This window comes from Triturus cristatus, chromosome 9, assembly GCF_964204655.1.
Source record: "Triturus cristatus chromosome 9, aTriCri1.1, whole genome shotgun sequence".
Lineage (NCBI taxonomy): Eukaryota > Metazoa > Chordata > Amphibia > Caudata > Salamandridae > Triturus > Triturus cristatus.
Window position 1 is genome coordinate 84,320,567 of NC_140592.1, and position 27,301 is coordinate 84,347,867.

The 27,301-nt window shown below is 45.4% G+C and overlaps 1 protein-coding gene across 1 annotated transcript in view; it reads left to right on the forward strand.

The window, feature by feature from the left end:
- SEC13 (SEC13 homolog, nuclear pore and COPII component) overlaps positions 1-15,744 on the forward strand; it is a 46,329-nt gene extending 30,585 nt beyond the window's left edge. The window contains exon 9 of the mRNA XM_085624470.1: positions 15,244-15,744. Coding sequence (XP_085480596.1) covers positions 15,244-15,354 — 111 coding nt within the window. The 3' untranslated portion in view covers positions 15,355-15,744. The remainder of the gene's footprint in view (positions 1-15,243) is intronic.
- Positions 15,745-27,301: the final 11,557 nt, after the last annotated feature.

Consider the following 27,301-nt stretch of genomic DNA (forward strand, 5'->3'; position numbering starts at 1 on the left):
AAGCAGTCTGGTGGTGCTGGCAAGCACCCCCACCCCAGCCCAATTCACTAAGTCCTGTGTAGGAGGTGGTTACACCTTCCTTTGACTATATAGTTAGCTGTCGCGTAATCCCCAGATTCGAGGTTGGCTGCCCTAGCCGTTAGGCCAACTCCTATCCCAGATGGGCGAGGCATGGTCTCTGCTCGCTCCTGAGGTATCCCAGGAGGGCGGGCGGCTGTCCCCATCAGCCAGGATGTAACCCTGCACAGTCACCTGCCTCTGACCTCTGTACTGCAGGCAGCCTGGCAATGCCCTTACTTCTATACCAGTGAACTGAACCCACTCAATCCTGATTGCTAAACCAGGCCACCATCACAAAAAGAAGCCAAAACAAACCGAAATAAACAACCACTACTCAACTTCTACCTGGCAACCCACCTGGAGCAGATAAGGCAAAGCAGGCTGTAAGTTTCGTGCTTTCACTATTGGGATCACATGACTGGTTCTATGGCGTCACTGAGGGGTGGGAAACGTGTTTTTAATCGACTGGGTGATTTTTTTTGGTGGGAGGAGCACTCGCTCAAGGTGTAGTGAGGGGGTAGTGGGATGAGGAGGTAATGGTCCAAGCCACTCCATCTCTGCTATTCTTCCAATGAATCCCCCTCGTGTACACTGGATTGGTGTCTGGAGATCAGAAACAGGAAGACCGCCTATGTGTGGGATTCAGCAGGGAAAAGGCCTCCTTTCATTTTAGAACTATGACATTGCCTCATGGGCGGAAACAGAAAATATCTGTACTTACCGCGGAGCCTAACAACCCTTGGTCGTTGACCGGTGAAGCTGTCCCAGGCAGCCATAGAGGAGTCTGGCTATGGTTCACCCCCTTGGCCGTCACCTACCCAGCCGGACATCTGGCATTGTTTTTCGCAGTTCTTCTCGGTTTTATCTGTCTTCCTCTTGGACTGCTTCATTGTGCTACTTTCCCTGAAGTATTTTGCCCTCTCCGGTCTTCCTGTCACTATCTCCATTCCTCTCCCCTGTTTTTTTTTTTTCTTCTCTCCCCATTTGATGCGAGTTTTGGTTTAGGCCACGCGCTAATAACTCATTTTATTGTGTAATCTCATGTTTTTCTCCTCTGATGATACTGTAACTTCGTAACCTGTAACCTGCGGATCCTCATGTAAAGCGCTCTGATACCTTCGGGTCTAGCCAGCGCTATTTAAAACTTGTCAAATAAATCAATACTATTGGTTTCAAAATGGCTGACCGCACTTACAAAGCCTGGAGAATCTACTTCAGGGTTTGTAGGGGTGTTCTGCTAATGCAGGGGCACCCTCACACTTATAACCCAGCACCCTGCCTTCAGGATTTAAAGGCCTGCCTTAGGGGTGACTTATAGTTTATTAGTGTAGTGACCTCCGATATAAGGAAACCTATATCTATCGTAAGTGGTGCTGGCACCAGCTCACACAGGCTACCATAGCAAGGCTGTAGTTAAAGTTTGAGTGGTCTCTCATGGGTGACATAATGCATGCTGCAGCCCCTGGGAAATCCCTGGTGTACCTATGCCCTGGGTACCTCAGTACCATATACTAGGGACTTATAGCGGTACACCAGTAACCAATTGTAGAGGTACAGATGTTCTTACCATGTCAAATTTCGGGAGGAAGCACAGTGACTGGGGTCATAATTGGCAGTATCCCAGTCAGACTAGTCAAATAAAATACTGACACCAGCAAAAAGTGGGGGTACCATGAAAGCTGATCCGACTTTTCTACCTAAATTGAAAAGACAGAATTATGCTAGTGATTGTACTGATTGACGCGAAGACAAAGCCTTTGTTACATGTATTCTGTAGAAAAAGAACTATAGTTTCATAGGTTAACAGGTCTATTTTTTTATTTACTCATGTTTTTAGTGTGCCATCTAGCGGCTTGTGTTGCTTTGCCCTCTCTAGGTGGGATTCAATCATCATAACAAAACACCAGCCTGACAAGAGTGGGCTGACTGAATTCCATTTTGAGGCAACGTCAGATTGAGGAAATTTCTTTACCATAAAATCCAAAGATTTTTTGAAAAAGTATACCTGATCTCCGATCCTGTTTAATCAAACCTAAAACTCCTTACAATTTGCAAAGCATTAGGAAGATTAACAATAAATGATGCTGGGTCTGGTGGCTTAGTAGACTAATGCATCCACTGTAAGGGGCCTGTGTTTGACCTCATGTCACAGGTTTCAATCCCCTGTTGGCCTTTTATCCTTCTGTAGTCGATAAAATGAGTACTATTGAGTTGGGTATCAATAAACCTCCGTTACTCATCCCCTAGGTGCCCACAGGTGAAAGTGCGCTTTTACAAATACAAATGTTATGTTAAATGTTGTGGTAGGTTTTTTTTTATGTCTACCATGCTCTGGGAAAGAAATGCAAGAACAAAAATGGGAAGGGCAGCTAATAAGAAAACCACTTCAGAAGGCGAAGGGTATAAACAAAAGAAGTACACAAAAGAAGCAGAGGAAAATGTTGTTGGGGGGTTGACAGGCACATTAAGAAAACCTGGGTGGAGGTGCAAGAACATACCCGGCAACATCAGGTAATATAATAACAAAGAAATGAGTAGGGGGGGGATAGAATGATAATCCCACAATGAAAAAGTTTAGGGGGGTGGGTGCGGCTAGGTGCTGTAAAATGGGTCGGTAAGGGATGCGTGGTTGAGTGAGTTGGCACGCGAAGATCAAAGCCTACCTGTCTAACATTCAAACTACAGTCTGCCTAAAAACTGAGAGCAAAATCCGGCAGTTTCACACACGATACATTAATGCCCTGTTCGTACATATTGCTGGTCTGCCACAACCCTGTATGGCCCGACAGACCAATCTACTTTCTATACATCCTACACGCACAGTTTTTTTTTTTTTTACAAGTATCAAGAAAGACCCTTTTGCAGTGCCCAAATCGTGGTTTTTTACAGTTACAAAAAGATGTACTCGCATCGTTTTCCATGCAAGTAAATCTCGGTCTTCTAGTTTGCAAATACACTGCAAGTTTGGCAACACTCACAAATGTATGTGCTTGTGGTATTCACAAAGTGTCTCTCACGTTTGGAAAAACACAATTTTGAAGGGGTAACTCTGTCGGAACACAGTGCGACCATCGCTCAGTGAGAGACTGAAAATACAAGGGCTCCTGTCACTCACTGTAAATTGTTTTAGGAATTCTCTCACAATTGAGGTTTCCTTCTGCACTTCTTAGATTTTTTTTTTAAGCACAACAATTACAGTGGTGATGAATGCAGGCAAGTGTGCTGCCCTCTACACGCGACTTTCTATGAAAGCGGTCATTGCCACGTGCCGGTTGCCGTCTGGGTGTGATCAGACTTTTCCTGGCACGAGGAAGCCGCAGCTTCCTGGTCTTGGTGCACTCTCATTTAGAGTTCGATTTGGGACGTGTGCGTGCTCAGAAGCGATTCCAAAGTCCACCCTGCACTGCTGGCTGGAAAGCTCGAAGGTGATCATCGAAGTGTGCTCTGTGCTCAAGGTGTGGCATGGGCACTTTGCCCACAATTTACCTTTCACCCTCTGTGACGTTTTCTGATTTCTGTTCTCCGTGAAGTGTCGTCTGATCTATGAGAAACTTTGTCTGTGGCCTGTGGTGGTAATACTGCACATGAATAGATAAAAGTCAAAAACGTCTGCAAGGATGGGCTCTCTTTCATTTCTCATTCTGGGCCTTCGCACTTTATATCAAGAGGGGGACCCTGTACATTAATTGAGTGCAACACAGTGTATGCAACCTGGAGCTAGGCAGGCCTTTGTCTGTCGCACCGACTGAATTGAATGTTGAAGGACTTGCTGTACCTAAATTGAGTCCACAGTTAGACAAAACACCCACTCCATCATTCATCCGCCAGTTCCTCAAATCGTAGGTCCTGGGACTTTATTTTCATTGTGCAATTTTTTTCCAATCCAAAAAAAAAACTTTATTTCTGCCACAAAGGCCATAAAAGCAAGAATACAATACAGCAATTATATATCAACAAAAGCAGATCGCATTTTAACCACCATAACAGAATAAAATAATCAGATTAAAATATTCACATTATTAATAATTGGTGGAAAATTTCCTACGCTGGAACCATACAGCATTTAAAAAACGTGAAACTGCGAACACAATTGGGGGATGGGTGTCGTATTTTAAAACTCGCAGGGCATTAGCGCAGTCTCTAAAACCAAGGTTCCTACAAATTGATTTTACCCAACGTTTCCTGTGGGTGAGATACGCAGGGCAAACAAAAAACATATGGATTTCATCCTCCAATTTGTAGCCACATGCTGGGCATGAAATGCTTTTGTTGGTGTCCCATCTAGAAGTAAAAGACCTGAGTGGTAAGGTACCCATTCTAAATTGAACATATAATTTCCTGGCAATGGGAGGGAAAATCAAATCCAAAAATAACTCCCTCCCATAGTTCAGTTTAATCTGAAGGAACTGCTCAGTCAGCCTGCCTATATTTGGATTCATGTGCAAGCGTGTTAGATGGAAATATCTTAATTCTTCAGCAAGATTGCTTTTGGAAACGGATAGACAGGAACCTTCTGGGGTATCCCAGAGTTCCTGGCGACCAATCTTGGAACAAGTATCCCTTATGTGGGTTAACCAGGGAATCTTCATATGTTTAAGTGTGGGCCAGAGTTCCAGAAATTCATCTCTAAAAATTTCCAGGTCTGGGTTAGACCATAATCTCTTCCAATAGTGGACAGGCCGTGCCGCCACCACCTCTTCAATAGGAAGCAGTCCCAAATCTAGTCTAATTGGGACCAACGGGGTGCTAGGGGGTAAACTTAATAATTTCCTAATAAAGGAGTTTTCAACCCTCGATAGACTATCTATTTTGGAATGACCCCATAGTTCTGCTCCATAGGTTGAGGCAGGTCTGGCTTGGGTTTTAAAGATTTCTACCACTGGAGCCGCTGGTTTGAAAACCGTGCCGCTAAACAATCTAGCCATACCTCCTGTTGTTTGGGTCAACTTGAGTGTGGAAATAACCTTCTGACCTCCCCAGCCCAGATCTTCTTGGAGTGTAATCCCCAAGTAAGTGAACGTTTTCACCCTTTCAAGGGGGATACCATTCAGAACTGGGCTGGGGCGAGTACGTTTAGGAGGATTGAGGATCATAAATTTCGTTTTGGCTAGGTTGATCTCAAGACCCCTGTCACTACAGAAGTCAACAAAGCCATCTAATATTCGCTGGATTCCCATAGGAGTGCGTGACAACAACAAAGTGTCGTCAGCGAACATTAGGGCAGGAACCTTGCCCGAGGCGAGCCTAGGGACATCAATATCTTTTAGGACTAAAAGGTGTTTTATAAGCCCATTGATGTATAGACAAAACAACGTAGGCGCTAACACGCATCCTTGTCGGACTCCTCGGCTAACAGGGAAACGTTCAGAGAGTTCACCATACTTCCCACATCTAACCTGAGCGAAGTTGGTCTTGTGTAAATTCTTCAGAACATCTAAAAGATAGGGGGGGAACATTGAGCATTTGCAGAACGGCCCAGAGCTTTTCTCTCGGGACCAGATCAAATGCTGACCTTAGGTCAACAAAAATGAGGTAGAGGCTGCCACCCTCTACACTCACAGTCTTCCAGAATATAACCTGGAGACGAAATATCTGATCAAGGGTTGAAGTACCCTTCCTGAAGCCAGCCTGCAAAATGCTCAGAACGTTATTTTCTTCTTCCCAGGCCTGTAATCTGTACAAAATCATACGCCCGAATAATTTTTGAGTCGTATCAATTAGACTTATCGGGCGATAATTCGAGGGCTGTAAAGGACAGCCTTTTTTGTGAATAGGGACTATCTCAGCACCACGCCAGGTTACTGGCGGATCTGCGCCGTACAAGATGGAGTTAAAAAGGACACATAGGTAAGGAGCCCATACCGTAGGTTCAGACCTAAAAAGGTCGCCTGGGATTTTGTCCAGGCCCGGCGCTTTATTAGGTATGAGCATACAGATGGCATTTTCAACCTCTTTAATTTTAATTCGTGGGATAACTTCAGCACGACAAGCTGTATTGGGGGAAAAGTCAACTGAGGAAGGTAAATTAAAATCCACTATAGAATATAGACCCCCGAAGTGCCCTTCCCACACTGCGGGGGCTATATTGGAACCCGTGATGGCCTCAGGATCTTTCTTTCCGTTGCTAACAATGGCCCAGAAAGCCCTAAAATCCTTATTCTGTAAAGATACTCTTAGCTCCTCCCACATGTCGTTTTCCCAGGACTTCTTTGCCCTATTGGTCTGTTGTTTATAAAGGGCACGGAGTGATTTAGTTCTGGGTTTATCCTTTGCTTTTATTGCCAGAATCAACTCCGCTTTTAGTTTCCTGCATTCACCTGTATACCAGGATTGCTTATTGACCACAAGTGCCTTAGGAGCCTCTGAACGAGAAAAGACGTCCTGAAGTTTCATAGATAGCTGAGTATGGATAGTAACGGGGCTAGATAAACTTTCCACGGAAGAGCAATCTAGCACAACACCGGCCATTTCATTAAGGCAGGGAAGTACCATCTATAAGTTTCTGCCAGTTTCTCAGGACGCATAAGGATGCTTGACCATTTAACTCTTCGTTTATTATTATGCAGAGTTAAAGATTGCAAAGGAGGAAACACCCCACTGGGATACGTTGAAAATCCCCAATGGTCTGGTTTTAATTTCAGGGTAAGGGCGTTGTGGTCACTATCATCACGAACGACCTCTCTGAAGTCTAGGGCCTTATCCCATGATTTTGTATCGATCAGGATATAATCCAAGATCGACAAGTGCCCAGCTCTGTTAAAAGTGGTGTGTCCAGACTGGTCGGATTTGAATCGGCCATTGCAGGCCCTCAAAGATAGGGAGAGGGTAAGAGAAAGAATTTGTAATACTAATGGGGTCCAAGCTCTAACCGTGGGAATCATGGGGTCAGGTATGTTTAAGTGAGTGTCTTCCGCCACAAGGTCATTTTGAAAAGAGAGACTAAGCGGCTCAAACTGGCAATTAAAATCGCCGCCTACTATAACAGAGTAATCTGGATCTAAAGTCAGAATGAAATCATTCAAAGCTGTAATGACCTTAGATTCGCCTCCTCCTGGGGAAGGTCTAGAATAGACATTTAGAAGAACCAAGTGCCTGTTCTCAGGCAGGTCCAGTAGAACACATAAGATGTCATCAGAGCCTGTTTGGAGTTGCCTGGCTTTAGCACCCAGGTGGATTGCAACCCAGGTGCGAAGACCTCCAGAAGGTCTCCCCCTACCACTGGATAGAGCAAGAATGCCAAAAGAGGCAAACCCCTCTCGTTGGTAATTTTCCGTGGCCCATGTAACAGACAGATATCAAAGGTGTCCATAAAATTACCCCACTCATTGCATATCTGTTTGTTCTTTAGGCCCGCTACGTTCCAGGAGATAAGGTTGACATCAGTCTTAAGCTCTCCTTTGGTAGGGGCATCTATAGTTAGATTTGGGGAATCAGCTATAGTAGGAGGACTAGGGCATAGGACAAAGACATTATCCCCAGTGTGAGGGACAGTAGGGGAGTTCGCATAGGACAGGGTCTGTGATGAAATATTAGATACCTCGTCCGTTAGCAGTTTGGTGGTCGCTATAGTAGGATTTGGATATAAAACCGGGCTTGATGGCACCATAGATATGGTTTTAGGAACTCCCCTGTCTAATTCTCCTTGGGTAGATGATTCAGCGTGGTTCGGCCTACTGGTCAAAGATGGATTTAGGACCAGTCAATCAATCTCGCTAAGACATCTAAATCGATTGTAGTCCCCAAGGTATAGAGAAGGGCCCTGTGGTTCATATCTGGTAATATGCCCACTACAAAATCCATTGCGACCCACCCGTGTCCACCCTTGATCATAGTCATGTTCCTGGTGTCTTCTGGAAGGGGGATAGAAAAAAGCTAGTGGGAGAGTCTTTATTAAAGATTCAGACCCCACGTGGGAAGAGTTTAGAATAAAAGAAACAGCACCCTTATCCCTCAGAGTTATAATCACACAATCCCCAATAAAACCTTTCTTAGTATTGCCCACCCATTGAACCCTTCGAACCATCAAGATCTCACCCGAAAAATTTGAGGGGAGGGGTCTATGCTTTGTAAGCCAACTCACCACTTTGTTCTTGAGCGATGAGAAGGATTCGATGGTTCCCTCGGTAAGTTTAGGGACTCCCGCTAGAACTACAACAAACGGGGCAGCCTCTGGGGGGAGATTTGGGGGTTGATATACTCCAGTAATAGGAGCATTTCTGGTTATGGTCTGATGCAGGTCTGGCTCTACCCTAGCTAGAGAGTTTTCGTTTATCACAGTAGAAGAGGGAGGGATAGAGCTACTAGAGGGGACTGTGGGGACCTGTGCTGGCAAAGTCAAGGGTGCTAAAGTATGTATGGGTAGTTGTGTAGTTGAGGCGCTTGTGCTCTGCGATGCAGCGACATTACCCCGCCCCCTATCAGAAGAAAGTAAAACAGCGGAGGGGTTGGAGTAAGACTCAATTACCCTTGCCAGATTAGCTATTCTATCCTCCAATTGGTCCAATTTAATGCAAAGAGGATCAAGCAAGGATTTTAATAGAGCCTTTACATCTTTGTAGGAGGGTTCAGTGTTTGTGCCCATATTAGTGTTGAAGGTAGGGGTAGCTGAGGAATGAGGGGAGGCCACCTGAACTGGACAAGTAATCATGGTGGATGTAGATTTACTTATAGCGACGGGAGTCGCGCTTGGATTTGTGATACTCTCAGGGACAATATCAGTACGGGGGGGAAGAACTGATGACTTATGCAACTTGTTTCTCTTTATTGGAGGGCCTTTATTCCTCTTAGGAATGGCCCCCTCCCTAACAGCTCTAGAGCGCTTCCTACCTGCCAAAATTTGTTTTGTAGTAGGATTGGAATTGGGGCTTTTCAAAGGCGATACCCTAGCATTATTCATTCTGTGGAGACACTCATTATCAATAGGGGAGTTAGAGACCGGGGTAGCAGGGATAACAGTAGATAATGCCTGTTTACCGGGCAAAGAAACTTTGTCAGGCGTTCTTGCATGAGCAATATGACCCAATGAGGATCTTTTGGCATTTTCAATGCCTATGGAAAGGCGCTTCTCGAACCGTTATCTCATTATTTAATAGAGAATTGGCTCGAAATAAAAAGGCATCTAAAGTCCCTGATACAGATCCACTGCTTACAAGACATTTGCTACGAGTTTCCCTAGCTGCCATTTTAAACTATAATCACAAAAAATTGGAGTTAAAGCAACACAAGACAGACAATTGGTAGCCGGGACACTGAAGCAAATGAAAGAGGTATGGCCCAGTCCGGTCTTTCCCGGTCTGTAACGGGCTAGAACGGGCCCGCCCTTGGCCCGGACTACGCCCCGCACGCGTCCCGCTAACGCGAGAACAGGTGAGGGTTAAATAGGCCGGAGGGAGGGGCGGGAAGAGGAACCAGGTGCGAGTGATCAGCAGCAAGGAAAGCACTCTGGTCCTCGCAGTCCCGCAGGTAAAATAGACTGAGAGTTAAAAGCCCCGTGTAGTTTGCTATGAATTCGTGCTGTCCACACCAAGGTCCGTTGCGAAGAGAGGTTCTGGGCCAACCACAGTAAAAAACAAAGTCCTGCGCCTGCGAGCGGCACCCGCAAAGCGGGGGCCGCGAGGCGTGAAGTACTGGCCGGAGGGAGGGGCGGGAAGAGGAACCAGGTGCGAGTGATCAGCAGCAAGGAAAGCACTCTGGTCCTCGCAGTCCCGCAGGTAAAATAGACTGAGAGTTAAAAGCCCCGTGTAGTTTGCTATGAATTTGTGCTGTCCACACCAAGGTCCGTTGCGAAGAGAGGTTCTGGGCCAACCACAGTAAAAAACAAAGTCCTGCGCCTTTAATTTCTATATGTCTCGCTCCCTTTGAATGCCGTCAACTCTCCTCTAGTCACTTGCCGTGCCTGCACCTCACTCCCTGTCGTGCGGTACCGTCGGGGAAAGGTCCATTCCTTACTGCTCCCGTCTAACCAATTTTTTTTAAAACAACAAATAGATACTGAGCTGTAAAATCGATGGAGCTCTATGCCAGCGTTTGGCCGCCAGCAGTGGACTATTCTGTCTCCCCACACGGGGATTGCACGGAGATTGTTCTTAAAAGAGCCCGTTGACTTCAAGGCGTTGGTTCAGGAAGGCCCCTGCTTTCACTGTGATCTGCTCGCACGTACCTAGGAGGGGCTGCTATTCTTGTTTTAGTGGTAAGGGGCGGTCCTAATTCCTACATGCCTCCTTGCTGTGGACTAGCATACCCTATTAGACTTGCCTCACATGATGTACTCCAGTGGATGTCTGGTAGATTAGCGATGACCAATATCGTGCTGACAGAATATTGTGTCAAATCTATTGAGAATCTAAGTGCAAATGGGTATGTATAGCTTTATTATTCTTAAGTCCACATCTACGTACCTTTGGTGTGTGTGTCTGTGTGTATATATTGTAGTGCATCCTGGGGCCTGTAGTCGAGCACTATGGGCCATGTGACCACTTGGATTATAAAGGACACTCACCTGTGACCAAGGCAAAAATGCTGAAACGCGTAAGGAGAAATGAGTGTTTTTTCTGTCTGCCACGCATTGACGAATAAAAGTCCGCTGTATTTCAGTCGGAGTTGGGCCCTTTTTGTTTTTCGTAGTGTCTCTACATCAGCAGGATTCTCCATTCCTGTTCACTGGGCCCGCCCTGCAGGGTCGGGGGCCCCGGTAAAGTGGAGCCTTTGTGCAAACATTTAATGGAAGGGGGCATGACCCACTCTTCTGACGAACCAGCCACTGGATTTCCGAGGCGATTTGGGGAATTGAACATCCGCGAGAAAGGGAGATGAGAGAGTTAATTCTCTCTCTGGTAACTCTGCATTTCAGCAATTACAAGAGCGTGGTAACAGAACTACATGCACTTTGCAACGTTTATTTTTCACAGTTTGCACTTTGAAATGATGGCATTTACTCTGTGTGACATTTGGTGTTTGAATCGCGCTATTAAAGCAAGATGAAATATTGCGCCATGCCACTTGCTGAAACACTAATTGTAGTGCATCCTGGGGCCTGTAGTCGAGCACTATGGGCCATGTGACCACTTGGATTATAAAGGACACTCACCTGTGACCAAGGCAAAAATGCTGAAACGCGTAAGGAGAAATGAGTGTTTTTCCTGTCTGCCACGCATTGACGAATAAAAGTCAGCTGTATTTCAGTCGGAGTTTGGCCCTTTTTGTTTTTCGTAGTGTCTCTACATCAGCAGGATTCTCCATTCCTGTTCACTGGGCCCGCCCTGCAGGGTCGGGGGCCCCCGGTAAAGATCTATCTATCTATCTTCCCCCCCCCCCCCAGCCTGACGCGTTTCAGGGAATCCTTTCCCTTTCCTCAGAGGCCCACATGAGCAGACTAAAATGTGTGCTGCTGCACTGTCCCCTGCATGCTTTTCAAATTTATAATTGGCCTCCGGTGTGCCCATTTAATTTTTTTCACTTGCGCATTGCATGCTGGGACCTGCAGTTCCTTTCTGCACCCAGAGATGAGGCCGCACTCCGTCGCAGGTAAGTATTAAACCAATTTATTCCAGTCTGCTCATGTGGGCCTCTGAGGAAAGGGAAAGGATTCCCTGAAACGCGTCAGGCCGGGGGGCACTATGAAGGAAAGGGAAGCTGGCTGTATCTGGAATAAATTGGTTTAATACTTACCTGCGACGCAGTGCGGCCTCAGCTCTGGGCAAATTGGTGAAGTAATTCATACATGGCGGTTCCGGCCGTGGAGGCAATGCACCACCAATGAAATTAACATGGACTGCGCGAGGGGAAAGCATTTTCCTTTGTGATCAGCGGAGCAGATTCCTGAAATGGGAGACAGCCAGAGTCCTTTTGAAATGCCTAATGGATGGTAACACTGGCCCCTGAAATCGCACATGAGCACTCGACCCACTGGAGGGGAGAAAGGGTGCAGAAAGGAACTGCAGGTCCCAGCATGCAATGCGCAAGTGAAAAAAATTAAATGGGCACACCGGAGGCCAATTATAAATTTGAAAAGCGTGCAGGGGACAGTGCAGCAGCACACATTTTAGTCTGCTCATGTGGGCCTCTGAGGAAAGGGAAAGGATTCCCTGAAACGCGTCAGGCCGGGGGGCACTATGAAGGAAAGGGAAGCTGGCTGTATCTGGAATAAATTGGTTTAATACTTACCTGCGACGGAGTGCGGCCTCCTCTCTGGGCAAATTGGTGAAGTAATATATATATTCAAAAGTTCCTCTCTGAATTAAGACTAAGCCTGCACTCGCGTTCAAAAGGAAAATCTTGTTTTAATAACATGCAGTAATTATAAAGGTAAAAGGTGTTAAAAAAAAAATGCAGAAACACGTTTCGACTGTCAGAGCAGCCTTTTTCGACCTTAAAATACACTATATTAGTTCTGAATTTAAAGGCTCCCCGCAGGTATGCTAATAACATTAAAATGGAAGAGCTTCTGCCGTTTCTTCAAACTGGCAGCATTTAAAGGCACATTTCCGTCTGTTTGCATACACCAGCAGTAAAGCAAGTACGTGTTTACTTATCCCAGCAGTTAAAATGAGACATGGCTGCCTTTTTATATTCTGTTTTAATCCTTGCCATGGTGCGCGCGGCCTACTCTGCACCTTCAATGTTCATCACTAATATTCTGCTATATCGCTGCTTTTACGAGTGCTGGCAGGCATTTTTCTCGCATTATTAATTTCACATAACCAGGCAAGTGTACCTCAAAATGTCCATTATCATCCCCGCACTTCGCAGCATGATTTCAGCAATGTTTGTTCAATCTTATGGCCGCTGCAGCGCTGCCCTCCTTTCTCGCAATAGAACTGCTTGAATTTGAATAAAAAAACTCAAGTACTGTCGTTTTGCAGCCGTGATCCCTTTGAACGCACGGTTTGTCATGAGCATACTACGGCGCCGGGCTCCGGACTCCGAATTCTTGCTGTACCTCCGGTGTATGCAAACAGACGGAAATGTGCCTTTAAATGTTGCCAGTTTGAAGAAACGGCAGTAACTCTTCCATTTTGATGTTATTAGCCTCACTTGTGGGGAGCCTTTAAATTCTGAACCAATATGGTGTATTTCAAGGTCGAAAAAGGCTGTTCTGACAGCCGAAACGCGTCCCTGCATTCTTTTGTAACACGTTTTATCTTTACAAGCACTTCATGTTATTAAAACAAGATTTTCCTTTTGAACGCGAGTGCGGGCTTCGTCTCAATTCAGCGAGGAGCTTTTGAATATTTTAAAGAGGCGTACATGGTATATGACTCTGACCCGCACCACCGGCGATCGGGAAGCTGCCAGCAAAGCCACAACTAGGTGTGTGTGTGTGTGTGTGTGTGTGTGTGTGTGTGTGTGTGTGTGTGTATATATATATATATATATATATATATATATATATATATATATTTATAATCTACTGGCGGTCGCCAGTTTATAGTTAGGACCGAGTTTCCATAGGAAATCTGAAAATTCTATTTTGAATAACTTTGGCGCCGGTTGACGAATCCTCGCGAAATTTTCAAAACTAATGGGGCGTTCCGCTCAGCTCCTACCCTGAAAGTCTCGGGGTGATTCGTCAAGCGGGGGCTGAGAAAAAAGGGGGGTCCCAAAATGCGTTTTCCCCATGCATTTTCCCATAGGACCTTTAGTCGAAGGAACAGCCCGAACGGCTGAACAGAATTACTTGAAATTTGGCAAAGAGGTAGTCCTCAGGTCAGGCATGTGCCTTTTGCATATATGGTGTCCATCTGTTCAGTAGTTCCTGAGCTGAGAAAATTGCAGTTAAAAGCACATAAATATCTATAAGCGCGCACCATAACGTGCGCAAGCGTAATTCTGATTAGTGGTTAAATGTCAGTCAACATTCGAATCGGTCGAAATCAGGAAGTGTCGGCCGCCGTTTTGTGTGTGACAGTGAAAAAGAAAGGTGGAGAACGTGAAAAGGGGGCAGGGTAGAAAGTTCCTGACCCCCTAGCCTTTGTCAGGGGGTCCCTGAAGGACCCCGAAGGGTGAAAAAAACATTTTTTTTTTTTTCCAAAAAATCGCGGGGTGAAAAGCCTTAAAAAAAAAAAAAAAAAAAAAACCTTTTAAACGAGCCATTCCATATTACAGGATACAGTCAATCTATAACTATATACATAGGTAGCTTATTGTAAAATAAATGTATAAAAAATATAATAAAACATACATAACTTAGCATTTAAAAAAAACCTTACAAATTCACTTAAAAAACCATAGGTTTCACATACGTTATAGTTGGGAATTAGCATTTAAAAAACCTTGCAAACTCACTTAAAAAACCATAGGTTTCACACATGTTATAGTTAGCTGGACATTTCACTCGTAAAAAACCATTGAAATTCCCCCGTTATAGTTAGTTCAGATAACTATAACTCGCGCGACCACCACTCTATCACAAGGATGATGTCATCAGTGATGTCATGAGTGATGCCACTGACCATGTCATTAGTGATGTAATATGTGACGTCATGAGCAGTAGATTGCGGGCGCGCGAGTTATAGTTATCTGAACTAACTATAACGGGGGAATTTCAATGTTTTTTTTACGAGTGAAATGTCCAGCTAACTATAACATGTGTGAAACCTATGGTTTTCTAAGTGAATTTGCAAGGTTTTTTTAATGTTCATTCCTAACTATAACGTGTGTGAAACCTATGGTTTTTTAAGTGAATATATATATATATATATATAATATATTTTTTTTTTTTGTAAACGGTCCTTTCCCATAGAAACTTACCTTCAATATATTTTTGTCCCCGATAATATTGATGTGATATTTTGTTCCACACAATATGTTTTCTCGATATTTCATCCAAACACCACTTCAGCAGTTTGCCGTTCTCCTCTGAGCTTCTGTGGAGATGATGGCGAGTCTAGTCTGGTTCCTGGGGCCTCTGATTCGCTATGCAGAAGCCACCATTTAAAGGAGTCCATTTCACAGCATGTAGTCCATGCTATCCAATGAGAAGTGTTTGGCTGTTCTTTAGGCGCTGCAGGCAAAGAGTAGAATATTCCATGCATGGTGCCTTCTGGCCCTGATGAGACTGTTCTGACACCACCTCTTCGCACTGATGACATGTAGTTCTTATGCTCTTGTTGTCTATATGTTCTGATGCTTGGGGGCACTATAAGCCATTTTATGCATGCCTCATACTTCCGGTTTTTATTCCAGGTGACTCTGTGGAAGGAATCCGTGGATGGACAGTGGGTGTGCATCAGTGATGTTAACAAGGGCCAAGGAGCTGTGTCTACAGTGACAGAAGGGCAGCAGAATGAGCAGTGACCAGTGGACTATCCGGCTGCTGCTGTTCAGGATGCAGCGTTGGATTCTCTCTCCCTAACTGAGAACTTGTGCCTGTTATGCTGCTGGTTTCTTCACTGCAGGACAGCAGCAGGACTGCGTAAACGGCAAAAAACATGCAAAGATGTCAAGACTACCCAGGCGGTTCTTTATACCCACCTGCGTTATTGCGATCCTCTGCATATGTTGGCGTCTGACCAATCTGGCTGGATTCAGAAACTTGAAACCACAAAGAACACTTCCCCAAAAACCATTGCCAAGAGCTGTTGATTTTAACATCTACGTTATTTCCTGTGCCTCTAGCCCTTTTGTTTAAAATCCAAAAAACAAAATGGAAGGAGCACTCAAAATTAAATAAAAAAATTAATTATGCGGCATGGTCGTGAGCATTTGGAACAAGGGCTGGATTGATGGGACCTTTTAGGACTTCACAGGGTTTAAGACTGTATTTCCATAGATCAGGGCAGTCATGGCGTATCAGTCTGATTTGTTAAGTGATTGGAAGCCTAAAATGATGTTTGGTCAAGAAGTGAGCCTGACGCCCTATACTCTCCTGTTCAACCAACTTCTTCATACGTACTCCCAGCATGGATGTAAAACCATAGGTCAGCCATATGATGTACAATCCAGAAAGCCCCCACACCACGTTGATGTCACACCTGCAGTGCTGTACCAATATGTTTACTGGTCCAGCTAAACTCTAGTTCCTTTTTCCTTGATGCCACCATTTAGTTTTCACTTTACTGAATAGATCTCATCTCGCTCTTTGCGCCTAAATGTCCATTCTAAGCGCACACATATTCCTTCTTTATCAAAGCTGAGTCAGACAATCTAGATAAGTATTGCTAAGTGAAGACCTCACTGAAACTATTTTGAGTGGAACAGGTTACTCCATGCATGGTACACTTTCTATATCAATATTATCTGACCAGAAACTCATCAGATCCTCCCTCTTTATAACCGTTCCCCACTACAACAAGAATTCCATAACCTCACCCTCTTCCATAAAAATAAACATTTAGAGGCGATTATAGTGCACAGTATGACATCCAAGCCAGCCTGCATGTTATTTTTCCACATTTCTCTCTTACCCCATACACACCTTGCCATACTTTCATTCTGTGTACAGCATCATCCTGTTCCACTTATTCTTTCTCTCCCCTTCACACAGGGTTTGTCATGCATCTCGATGAACTAGGCACCGTGTGTTGCCATTCTTTGTGACATGTCACTGATGGGGGACGCACTACACAGTTGTGCCCCGTTTGCACCTCTGGTGTATTGGGTCATGGCCACCAAAACGCTACCCACCGTCCTTTCGTTTGCACTTATTCGGACAATCCTTCCTCTGAGTGAATCATGAAATGTGTTCTGTTGCTTTCTAATATACCACCAAGGATCCACACCTAGATCTCAGTCATAGTCTATCACATCCTCTGCCACATTAAAGTAAATCAACAATTTTGGTGTTACCTACACTGCATTACACCCCACCACATTCAAGAGTTTTATTTCCAATTACTGAATATTTTAGTTTGACCCCACATCATTTGTTACAGGTACAGAACCCCTTGTTGCTCTGGTGTGACTTTAGAACATAACTAATGCCAACTGTTACTGTTAAGGACCGGTCTCATGTACCACATGATTTCATCCCTGAAGCTCTGGCGCCTTTGCATGTAATACCCTCAATGTTCTTTGCACATTAATTGTTTAGAACAAATTCAAAAATACAGTTCGCCTAATACTGTGCCTGGAACAAATGTGGCTCTTTGTTGTTAGAACTGGAAGCCATGCTTGTAGCCTCTACCAAAAGCTCCTTAGAAAACATATTTTCCATAGTTATGTGATACCACACATAATCGCCACTCCTATGCCGCTTGTCCCTTCTTCTAGTCAAACATTTGGTCAACATGTTGTTCGAGGCATATGAGCTGCAGATTATACACTTTTGCATAGATCGCCATCTGGTGTTGGGCCCGGATGTTTGCAGTTTGTTTTTCCTCTTGGAAAGTCTTTGGAAGTCACGAGGTCGGTGACTCCTCCTTTGGTTCGATTGCGCATGGGCTTCGGCTCCATCCTCAGATTGGTTTTTTCCGCCATCGGGCTCGGATGTAATACTTCGCGCTCCGGTTCTGAACTTTTCCAGTTCAACGATCGACGCCAAATCCTCGCTCATCGGTATTCTTCAGATCTAGATCTTCTTAATCACCTTCTCTTCGGCACTTCTTCGATTGCAGTCGTCGACGGCGGCCTTCGGGCCTATTCCAGCTCCGGTCTCGGCTGATGGAAAGAACTCCCTTCAAGAAGTGCCCTCGGTGGGTCCAAATTCCCCCACACCGATCTTCATGAGGTGTGAAACCTCTGCCTCTCCCCTGAACACGAGGCTCGAGACTGTCCCGCCTGCAAGTCTTTTCGATCGAAAAAGACTATTCGAGATCGAAGGGCCAGACGCAACATGGCGCACTCCTCGACCTCCGCTCCAGTCGACCTCTTCGGGGACGACGTCGAAGCTCCGGGACAGCAGCACACCGAAGAAGACGTCGTCAGTGCTTCCGAAGCCGACGACTCGGATGTGGAGGACATCACCCCGGCGCAGAGGGTCGTGTGTACTATACCCCCTCCCGCGCCGACACCCATAAAGGCTTCGGTCACGCCTTCGCCTCCGGGCCTAGGTAAAACCAAAGACACTGCTTCGAACACCCCACCTTCGGGCCCGGTGAAGAAGCTTAATAAGCCTTCCGGCGGCTCGGGCTCGAGCTCGAGCCAGCCTGCCAGCGGTGCCTAAAAACACCCTTCGGCACCGAAGAAGAGATCGGCCTCTACCTCGACACCGAGCTCCGCACCAAAGCCCTCGGTGTCGAAACCCAGCCTCTCGGTGCCGACCAAACATCATAAGGCCCTCGGCACCGACACTCCCGCGCCGAAGCCTGTCTCGGCACCGAACAAGAAATCGGAGGTTCCAAAAAAGCACTGCACAGACAAGCCTAAAATGCCATCGGCCCCGAAAACGTCAGCGCCAACCGAACAACCAGTGCACGAACTGTACGTTAACCTAGTGTTTTACTAGGCAATTTTATTCGGGCAATTATATATGTTTGTCCTGATGATGATCCGATATCCTCTTGATTAGGATCGAAATGCCGTCGACACAGTTGTCAGCCTTACACATAATAATTTCTGTATATAAATTTTTGTGAAGGTGACCCCTTGTATACCAGTTGTTTCACTATCAGAGTATTCACTAATTGAAACAACCAAAAACTGCCTAAGCCTTTTTGTTTCTCACTGTTTACTTAGTATGTAAGTTCTTGGATACAGGCTTGTATCCCACTGTTATTTGACTTGCATTCTGTTTATTTCTGTTGCAAATATCTTTTATTAAAGATGCCCTGCCCAGCTGGACACTGGCGCAAATATAGCACTGATTGAGGCTATATTCATTTCATCTAAATTATTTTTTTCAGGGACCACTGTCTCTTGTAACGAATCATTACCCAAGGTCCCGGATTGATCTCCTTTGGGTGCCCTTGTTCTCTTTACACTTTATCCATCCAGGCCATCCCTACCAGAAGATTCATTAGGTTTTCACCACCTACTTCAGAGGGCTGCACATTATCATGGGGTAGAGCTACACACTGACCCAGTAGAGGAAGATTTCCTCCTAGGTACCTTTGATACTGCACATAGGTCTACTGCAATACTACCTATGCTCAAAGGGGTAATCAAACATGCGCCAGAGGTTTTTAAAGACCCAGTCAGGGCTAGAGTCCTAAACCCACACATAGAGAAAAAGTATAAAGCTGCCCCCACAGATCCTGCCTACATCAAAGGGCCAGCGTCACTGGATTCCCTAGTGGTATTCACTGCAAGGAAGAGATCAAATTCCCAGGCGTCAGGCGAAGCACCACCGCCTGACAAAGACTCAAAGCTCCTGGACGCGTCAGGAAAACGCACTGCGTCACAGGCAGCCAATATATGGCGTATCGCCAACACTCAAGCGCTATTGGCCAGATACGACAGAGCGCATTATGATGAACTAGAAACCATCATGCACCATCTCCCAGAAAAATACAAAAATAGGGGCAATGAATTAATTCAAGAGGGTAAGACCATAACTAATACCTCTATACGCTGTGCCTTAGACGCAGCAGACACAGCCTCCAGGGCCATTAACACTAGTGTCCTCCTCCGTCGCCACGCTTGGCTGAGAGTTTCAGGCTTTAAACCTGAGGTACAAGCCTCCATATCAAACGATCCATTTGATCAAGAACCTTTATTCGGTCCAGAGGTAGATGAGGCCCTTGAGGATGAAGAAAGACACAGATACGGCGAAATCTATGGGAGCCCTACAGTCACACCCTCCTAGGCGCTCCTTTCGTCCTACAAATCCCCTCCTCAGTCCACCTTCACAAGGGGTTATCAAAGAGGCGGCTATAGAGGCAATAACAATAAAGGCAGAGGCAAAACAAAAACTGCCCGCTCTGCCACACCGCCTACCCAATGACTTCCCCCTGCTCCCTCCAGACCATCCCACTCCGGTCGGGGGCAGGCTACAAAATTTCCTTCACGTCTGGGAGACCATCACCTCAGACAGATGGGTGACCCAAATTATTCGTTCAGGGTACTGCCTAGAATTAACATCTAACCCCTCAAACATTCCACCCAGGCAACGCCCAATGTCACAAGAACATTCCACGTTACTAAAACAGGAGGTAATCTACCTCCTACAAAAACATGCCATAGAACAAGTCCCCGCCAATCAGCAAAATTTAGGGGTCTACTCCCTGTACTTTCTGATACCAAAAAGAGACGAGACTCTACTACCTATTTTAGATCTCAGGCCTCTAAACACTTACATACATTCGGACCATTTTCATATGGTAACTCTTCAACAAGTTCTTCCGCTCCTCTCCCAGAACGACTTTCTCACCACACTGGACTTGAAAGACGCATACTTTCACATTCCGGTACACCATGCTCACACAAAGTACCTCAGATTCGTAGTGGACGGGCAACACTACCAGTTCAAGGTGCTCCTGTTCGGGGTCACAACAACACCAAGGGTATTCACCAAGTGCCTAGCGGTAGTGGCGGCACACCGCAGAAGACAGCACATTCACGTCTTCCCATATTTGGACGACTGGCTGATAAAAGCTACGTCCTACAACCAATGTGTACACCACACCGCCACTACAATCCAACTACTTCACCAGCTAGGTTTCACGGTGAACCACCAAAAGTCCCAGCTGATACCATCCCACACAAAGCAATACCTCGGTGCCACCATAGACACCTCAAAAGCCATAGCCTATCCCAATCCTGCCAGGATTGCAAGCATCCAGGCTCTGCGTCAAAAATTCATACCTCAACACTCTCTCCCAGCAAGTGTTTATGCAACTAATAGGGATGATGGCCTCTTGCATTTTCATAGTGCCTCATGCAAGACTCCAGATGCGTCCACTCCAGGAGTGCTTAGCACGCCAGTGGAACCAGGCCCAGGGGCAACTGATAGATCTGGTGTTGGTGGACGGTCGCACCCATCGCTCTCTGCAGTGGTGGAACACCACAAATCTTTCCAGAGGTCGACCGTTCCTGGACCCGGTTCCACAAATAATCCTAACAGACGCATCGCTCTCCGGCTGGGGAGCTCATCTGTTACACCTCACAGTGCAGGGCACATGGACGCCGCAACAAAAGTTACTCCACATCAACCATATGAAGTTACTGGCAATCTTTCTAGCCCTAAAATCCTTTCAGACGCAGATTTCAGGCAAGGCAGTCCTCATTTACACAGACAACATGACTGCCATGTATTACATTCAAAAGCAGGGGGGCACACACTCTCCACAGCTCTCTCAACTAGCACAGAGCATATGGAGATGGGCAATTCCACACAAAATCTTTCTCCTAGCCCAACATGTCCCAGGAGTCCAAAACACCATGGCAGATCTGCTCAGCAGACAAACGCAGCAGATCCACGAGTGGGAACTTCACCCACAGGTTCTTCACCCGTTCTTTCAGATGTGGGGGCATCCTCAGATAGACCTCTTCGCCACCCACGAAAACAAAAAATGCCCAAGCTTCGCCGCCAGATACCCACACCCATTGTCCAAAGGCAATGCGATATGGATGAACTGGTCAGGCAAATTTACATACGTCTTTCCACCTCTCCCACTAATTCCATTAGTGGTGCGAAAGCTACAACAGCACTCCCTCACGCTCATCCTAGTAGCTCCAACATGGGCCAGACAACCGTGGTACACCACGCTGCTGGAACTCTCGGTAGTGCCACACCAAAAGTTACACCTCTCACCATGCCTCCTAACCCAGAACCATGGAGAGATCAGGCACTCTGACCCAGCTCAGCTCAACCTTGCGATCTGGCTCCTGAGATCCTAGAATTCGGATACCTTAACCTTCCCCCTGACTGCATGAACATTATCAGAGAAGCTAGACACCCTACTACTAGGGCCTGCTACGCTGCAAAGTGGAAAAGATTTGTTGTTTACTGCCATAACAACACATTCAACACTTAGATGTATCTATACAGCACATCATATGTTACTTGCTCCATCTACAAAGGTGTAACCTAGCATATACATCCATTCGGTTACACCTCGCAGCAATTGCTGCTTACCTACAAAACAGACAGCACCTATCACTTTTCAGTGTGCCTGCCATTAAAGCCTTCATGGAAGGCCTCAAACGAATAATTCCACCCAGAGTACCACCCTCACCTGTGTGGAACTTAAATATAGTACTCACAAGGCTAATGGGACCGCCTTTCGAACCTTTGCATAAATGTGAACTGCAATTTCTCACATGGAAAACAGCTTTTCTGGTGGCCATCACTTCCCTTAGAAGGGTCAGTGAGATACAAGCACTCACTATACAGGAACCTTTTCTCCAAATGCACCAGAACAAGGTTGTCCTCCATACCAACCCAAAATTCCTACCCAAAGTCATTTCCCCCTTCCATCTAAACCAATCGGTAGAATTACCGTTTTTTTTCTCGCAACCTCAAACTGTTGCAGAAAGGGCTCTACACACACTAGATGTTAAAAGGGCCTTACTTTACTATAGCCAGAGAACACAGCCTTTCAGAAAGACCAAACAACTATTTGTCTCTTTCTCTCCACCACATAAAGGCAACCCCATCTCTAAATCAGGGATAGCTAGGTGGATTGTAAAATGCATACAGATTTGCTACCACAAAGCAAAACGAACGCTATCTGTTCCCCCCCCCCAAAGCCCAATCTGCACGGAAGATAGGGGCTTCTATGGCTTTTCTAGGGAACATCCTATTAGATGATATCTGCAAAGCAGCGACATGGTCAACACCGCACACTTTCACAAAACATTACTGTGTAGATGTGCAAACCAAGCAACAAGCTAGTGTGGGCCAGGCTGTACTAAAAACACTATTCCAAACCACTGCAACGGATACCGGTGGTCGCCGCTAGGGTTGGGTACTGCTATATAGTCTATGCAAAAGTGTGTAATCTGCAGCTCGTATGCCTCGAACGGAATATGCTACTTACCAGTATGCATCTGTTCTTGGCATGTAGAGTTGCAGATCTACACACGCCCACCCGCCTCCTTGGCTACCTGTATCCGTTCCAGTCTATCTTATTTACATACAACACACATGGGTTTCTTTACTATTATTACTACGCTCCATCTTTCCCTGCTGGCGATCTGAGGATGGAGCCGAAGCCCATGCGCAATACGAACCAAAGGAGGAGTCACCGACCTCGTGACTTCCAAAGACTTTCCAAGAGGAAAAACAAACTGCAAACATCCTGGCCCAACACCAGATGGCGATCTATGCAAAAGTGTGTAGAACTGCAGCTCTACATGCCAAGAACAGATGCATACTGGTAAGTAGCATATTCCTTTCTGTAATATTGAGTGCAGCATGCAAAGGTCGACCATGCTTCTCCACACTTGCATCATACATTTATCTAGTGTTTTGCTAGTAACAGTCTGGCTGCCACTGAACAGCTGGTGCTTTGCCCTTTGAAAGACAGCCGCTGCTGATAAAAATCCAGAAGGCATCTGTCTAAATCCATATGTTCCTTATTGTGTGAAACATGTTAATTGTACATGTTATGCAATACAATCTGATATGATGCATCCATGGTGGTGAACATGTTTGCTGAACCCAGCACACATCGATGAATACTGGGTGTCCTAACGATCCACTCACATGCTAGTATTTAAGTCCTCAATTCCATATATGTTCTTAAGGTGTCATTGGGTTTACCTAACAATAATTACTACAATTAGCCTCTCTTAAGACTGTTCCCTCGATGATCCTGCCCGTACACAGTCATTCCAATTCTTTCTTCAATTTGATCATGGCAGCACTACATTCTTGCACCTGACATACCTTAGGGTGGGCGTTCACCTTGAGCCCAATCTTATGCCACTAACATTACCAAATCTTCTAGGCACATTTTTGGATATTGACTCTCGCCTCTCGTTTCATAGTGCATAACTGTATAGGATGATTTAAATCTAATCTTTAAACCTTGCTTTTAGGCCTGATCTACTAAGAATATTCCCTTTTTGCAACATTGTTTATTGAATTCAGTCCCTGACTCAAAACAATGTTTGAATCTTTCAGTTCATACCCATCAGGATTAATATTTGCCTCGTTTAAAGCCACATTAAGAAATTGGACATTATATTTTATAAGCTCCAGACAGGATTTTGTATTTACTTAAAGGCCCTCCATGGACGGTATTTGTAACATTGAAGCGTTTTTTTGCCAGTTTGGAATTATGTTTAACAGAAGGCTTGGCGCTGTTTAAATTCCCAAAGCAATCTTTCATCTATATGTGATTTGAGCATTACTTCTCCTTCCCCTCCATGTACCTCTTGTCCTCCCTCCTTCCGCTGCACCATCGTTTGTTGTGTATCCTCTTCATGGCTTCACTCTTTATAAACGTTAATCTCTGGGTGCCCAACCTGTGCGGAGAGAGAGAGGTAAATGGAGTCTTCCAATGGCATCTTCCCTGTTTGGGACTGGTGCCTGGAAAGAACCTTGGTCCCAAATTTCTGTCTCATATCCTCACCCCACTCGCTCTTGGGTGCTTCATACATGTTGTTCCTCTATCACTCGTATGGTGATTCCATATAAGACCCGCTGCGTTAACAATGCATCATGAGGGCTCTCCATATCACTCCTGGGTCACATAGCACTTTCTTGGTGGTTCATCAATGCCTCCAATGAGGTCCCGTCACTCCTGGGTGAATTGTATATAGTTCTCCTTCGATGTTGTCGCAACACATCAATAGGTTGCTCATCTTATGACTACAGGTTGGATTCCATGTAGCCCTTCCTTGGTGGTTTAACAACGCTATCAGTGAGCTGGTCCTTTGTCACTTCTGAGTGGATTCCATAAGGCCCTCATTTAGTGGTTTAACTGTGCCTCCGGAGGACTGCCCCTCTGTTGTTCATGACTGGATGACGAGTGGGCTCTAATGCGCTTCTGAGTGGACTCTGTATAGCACTTTTGTAGTGTCTATACAGTGCTTCCAATGGGTTGGATCTTTAATGCTACTAAGTAGACTCCAAATATCCTAGTAGACTCAACTGATGCACAGCCACAAAAAGTTCTGTATTTGACTGCCCACCCTAAAACTGATAAGCACTTGCATGTGCAACAGCTTCTATTCGCACACTCTCAGCTACACTCCCTTCCTTTGAGCAGCTGCATTAGGTGCATTGCACTTCCACTCCATAACTCAAAAATAACCCGCCTTCAGGTCATGGAGACGGCAGCTGCGTCATTGACGCCGTCTGGTTAGCTTTTTCCCCTCTGTGGCAGCTGAAACATCCCAGTTTCAGAAGCCGGTACCCAGAAGATGTTGAAGTCTTTGATTTCCCTGAGACATCCAACTGGAGGCAAGCTCTACTTCAAGCCCTTGGAGAAAACTCTCCAGGATGATGAAAGTATAATCCAGTCCTTTCACTGCCCAAGACAGAAGCAGAAAACAACTGGCCAACACAGCATAGCACGCAGCAAAGGGGCAGTTCCTCCTGTCAGTTTTTCCAGCACTTCTTCCTGGCAGATTCCTCAGTCCAGCAGTAATCTAAAGTTCTGGGGTCAGGGCCCCAATATTTATACCCCATTTTCCTTTGAAGTTGGTTCAAACAAAGTTCCTCTAGCACCCATAAACCAGTTCAGCCTGGCTCAGTCCAGGTTCACCACAGGAGGTGGAGACAGCTTTGTGAAAGGCAGCCACAGTCCATTCAGGTACAAGCAACAACTCCTCCTACTACTACTCTAAATGCAGCCAGGTCTATTCAGCCTGGCTACGAATCACCCAGGAAAGGCAGGACACACCTCAACCTCCCCTTCTGTCTGTCTAGTGTGAATACACATTCCGTGCTCCTGTCACTCTAAACCAGGCAGGGAATACACAAAAGGAAGAGGCACACAGGATGGTTAAGCAAGAAAATGCATACTTTCTAAAAGTGGCAATTTCAAACACAATATAAAAATCATCTTTACTAAAAGACGTATCTTTCAATTCCGAGTTCAGGAAGGCTAAACTCCATTTCTTTATCTTGTCCCTGTGGAAAGTTATACTTCTAAGATGTTACAAAGGGACTCCAATGTTAACCTATGGGACAGATAGCTTTTATAGTGTAAAATGGAATGCACAGTATTTCACTATCAGGACATGTAACAAACACCAGTACATGTCCTACCATTTCCCCACACTGCACCCTGCCCACAGGGCTACCTTGGGCCTACCTTAGGGGTGTTTTATATGTGAGAAAGCCTGGCAAGTGGGTGCACTTGCCAGGTGGACAGGGCAGTAAAAACTGTGAGCAGACACTGCAGAGACACCTTTGAAAGGCTACTTGTGTGAGTGGCACAACCAGTGCTGCATGCTCACTAGTAGCATTTGATTTACAGGCCCTGGGCGCACACAGTGCACTGTACTAGGGACTTACTAGTAAATTAAATATCCAAATCATGGATAACCAATCATAAAACAATTTACATGAACAGCATATGCACTTTAGCACTGAATAGTGGTAAAGTGGCCAGAGTCCTAAAACCAACACAAACGAGGTAAAAAAAGGAGGGCAAAAAGTCTGGGGGTAAAACCGCTGAAAGAGCCAAGTCTAACACCTCCTTGTCCAAAATGTCCAACATTAGCCAAATGACAAATTACCCCCTTTCATTCATGCACTTCAAAGGGCTTTGAAGTAGATCAGAGCGTTTTTTACCCTCACCAGGGTTATGAAGTACTGGGACCCACCAGAAAGTAAAACATGTCTCGCAACAGCTACAGAAAGTACTTTATAAGTACTAGTAGAATTCAATACAATAAGCTGATTTTGAATCTGCAAGCATGATGGTTTCTACTCTTCCCACCGTCACCTTGTGATATGGTAAAACCTATTGACTGTAGAAGAAAATCATTACCTGAACCAATGTCCTTATTTCCTAAATTGTTCAAGTTTTTATCCATTCCAGCATGGTCCTTTCACTTTCGAGAGATCACTCAGTAGAATATTGAACTGACCGCATGCCCCTTACAGCCACACCTGTAGCCGTTCACCTCTTCTCCTTGCACAACGATAACAGTCTCTTGGATCCTACTATTGACCATCTTTGTGACCCCCCCCCCCCCCCCCCCCCCCGGCTGGTTTAGGAATAATGTCATCATGACGTTCTTAATAGCTGTAGCCACCACACACTTTCTCAGATTGGTAACCTAATTTCCCACTGGTTCCCTTGATAACTGGTTCAAATACACCATTCTTCAGTGGTTTACATTGATCTTTCAACACAGCTTTCCACCAGTCTCAATACACTGCATCATCTTCCATTCAGACACTGAGGGCAAATGTTGACATGGGTGCCATTAAATATGTAAACTTTTATTAACACTAGTTTTT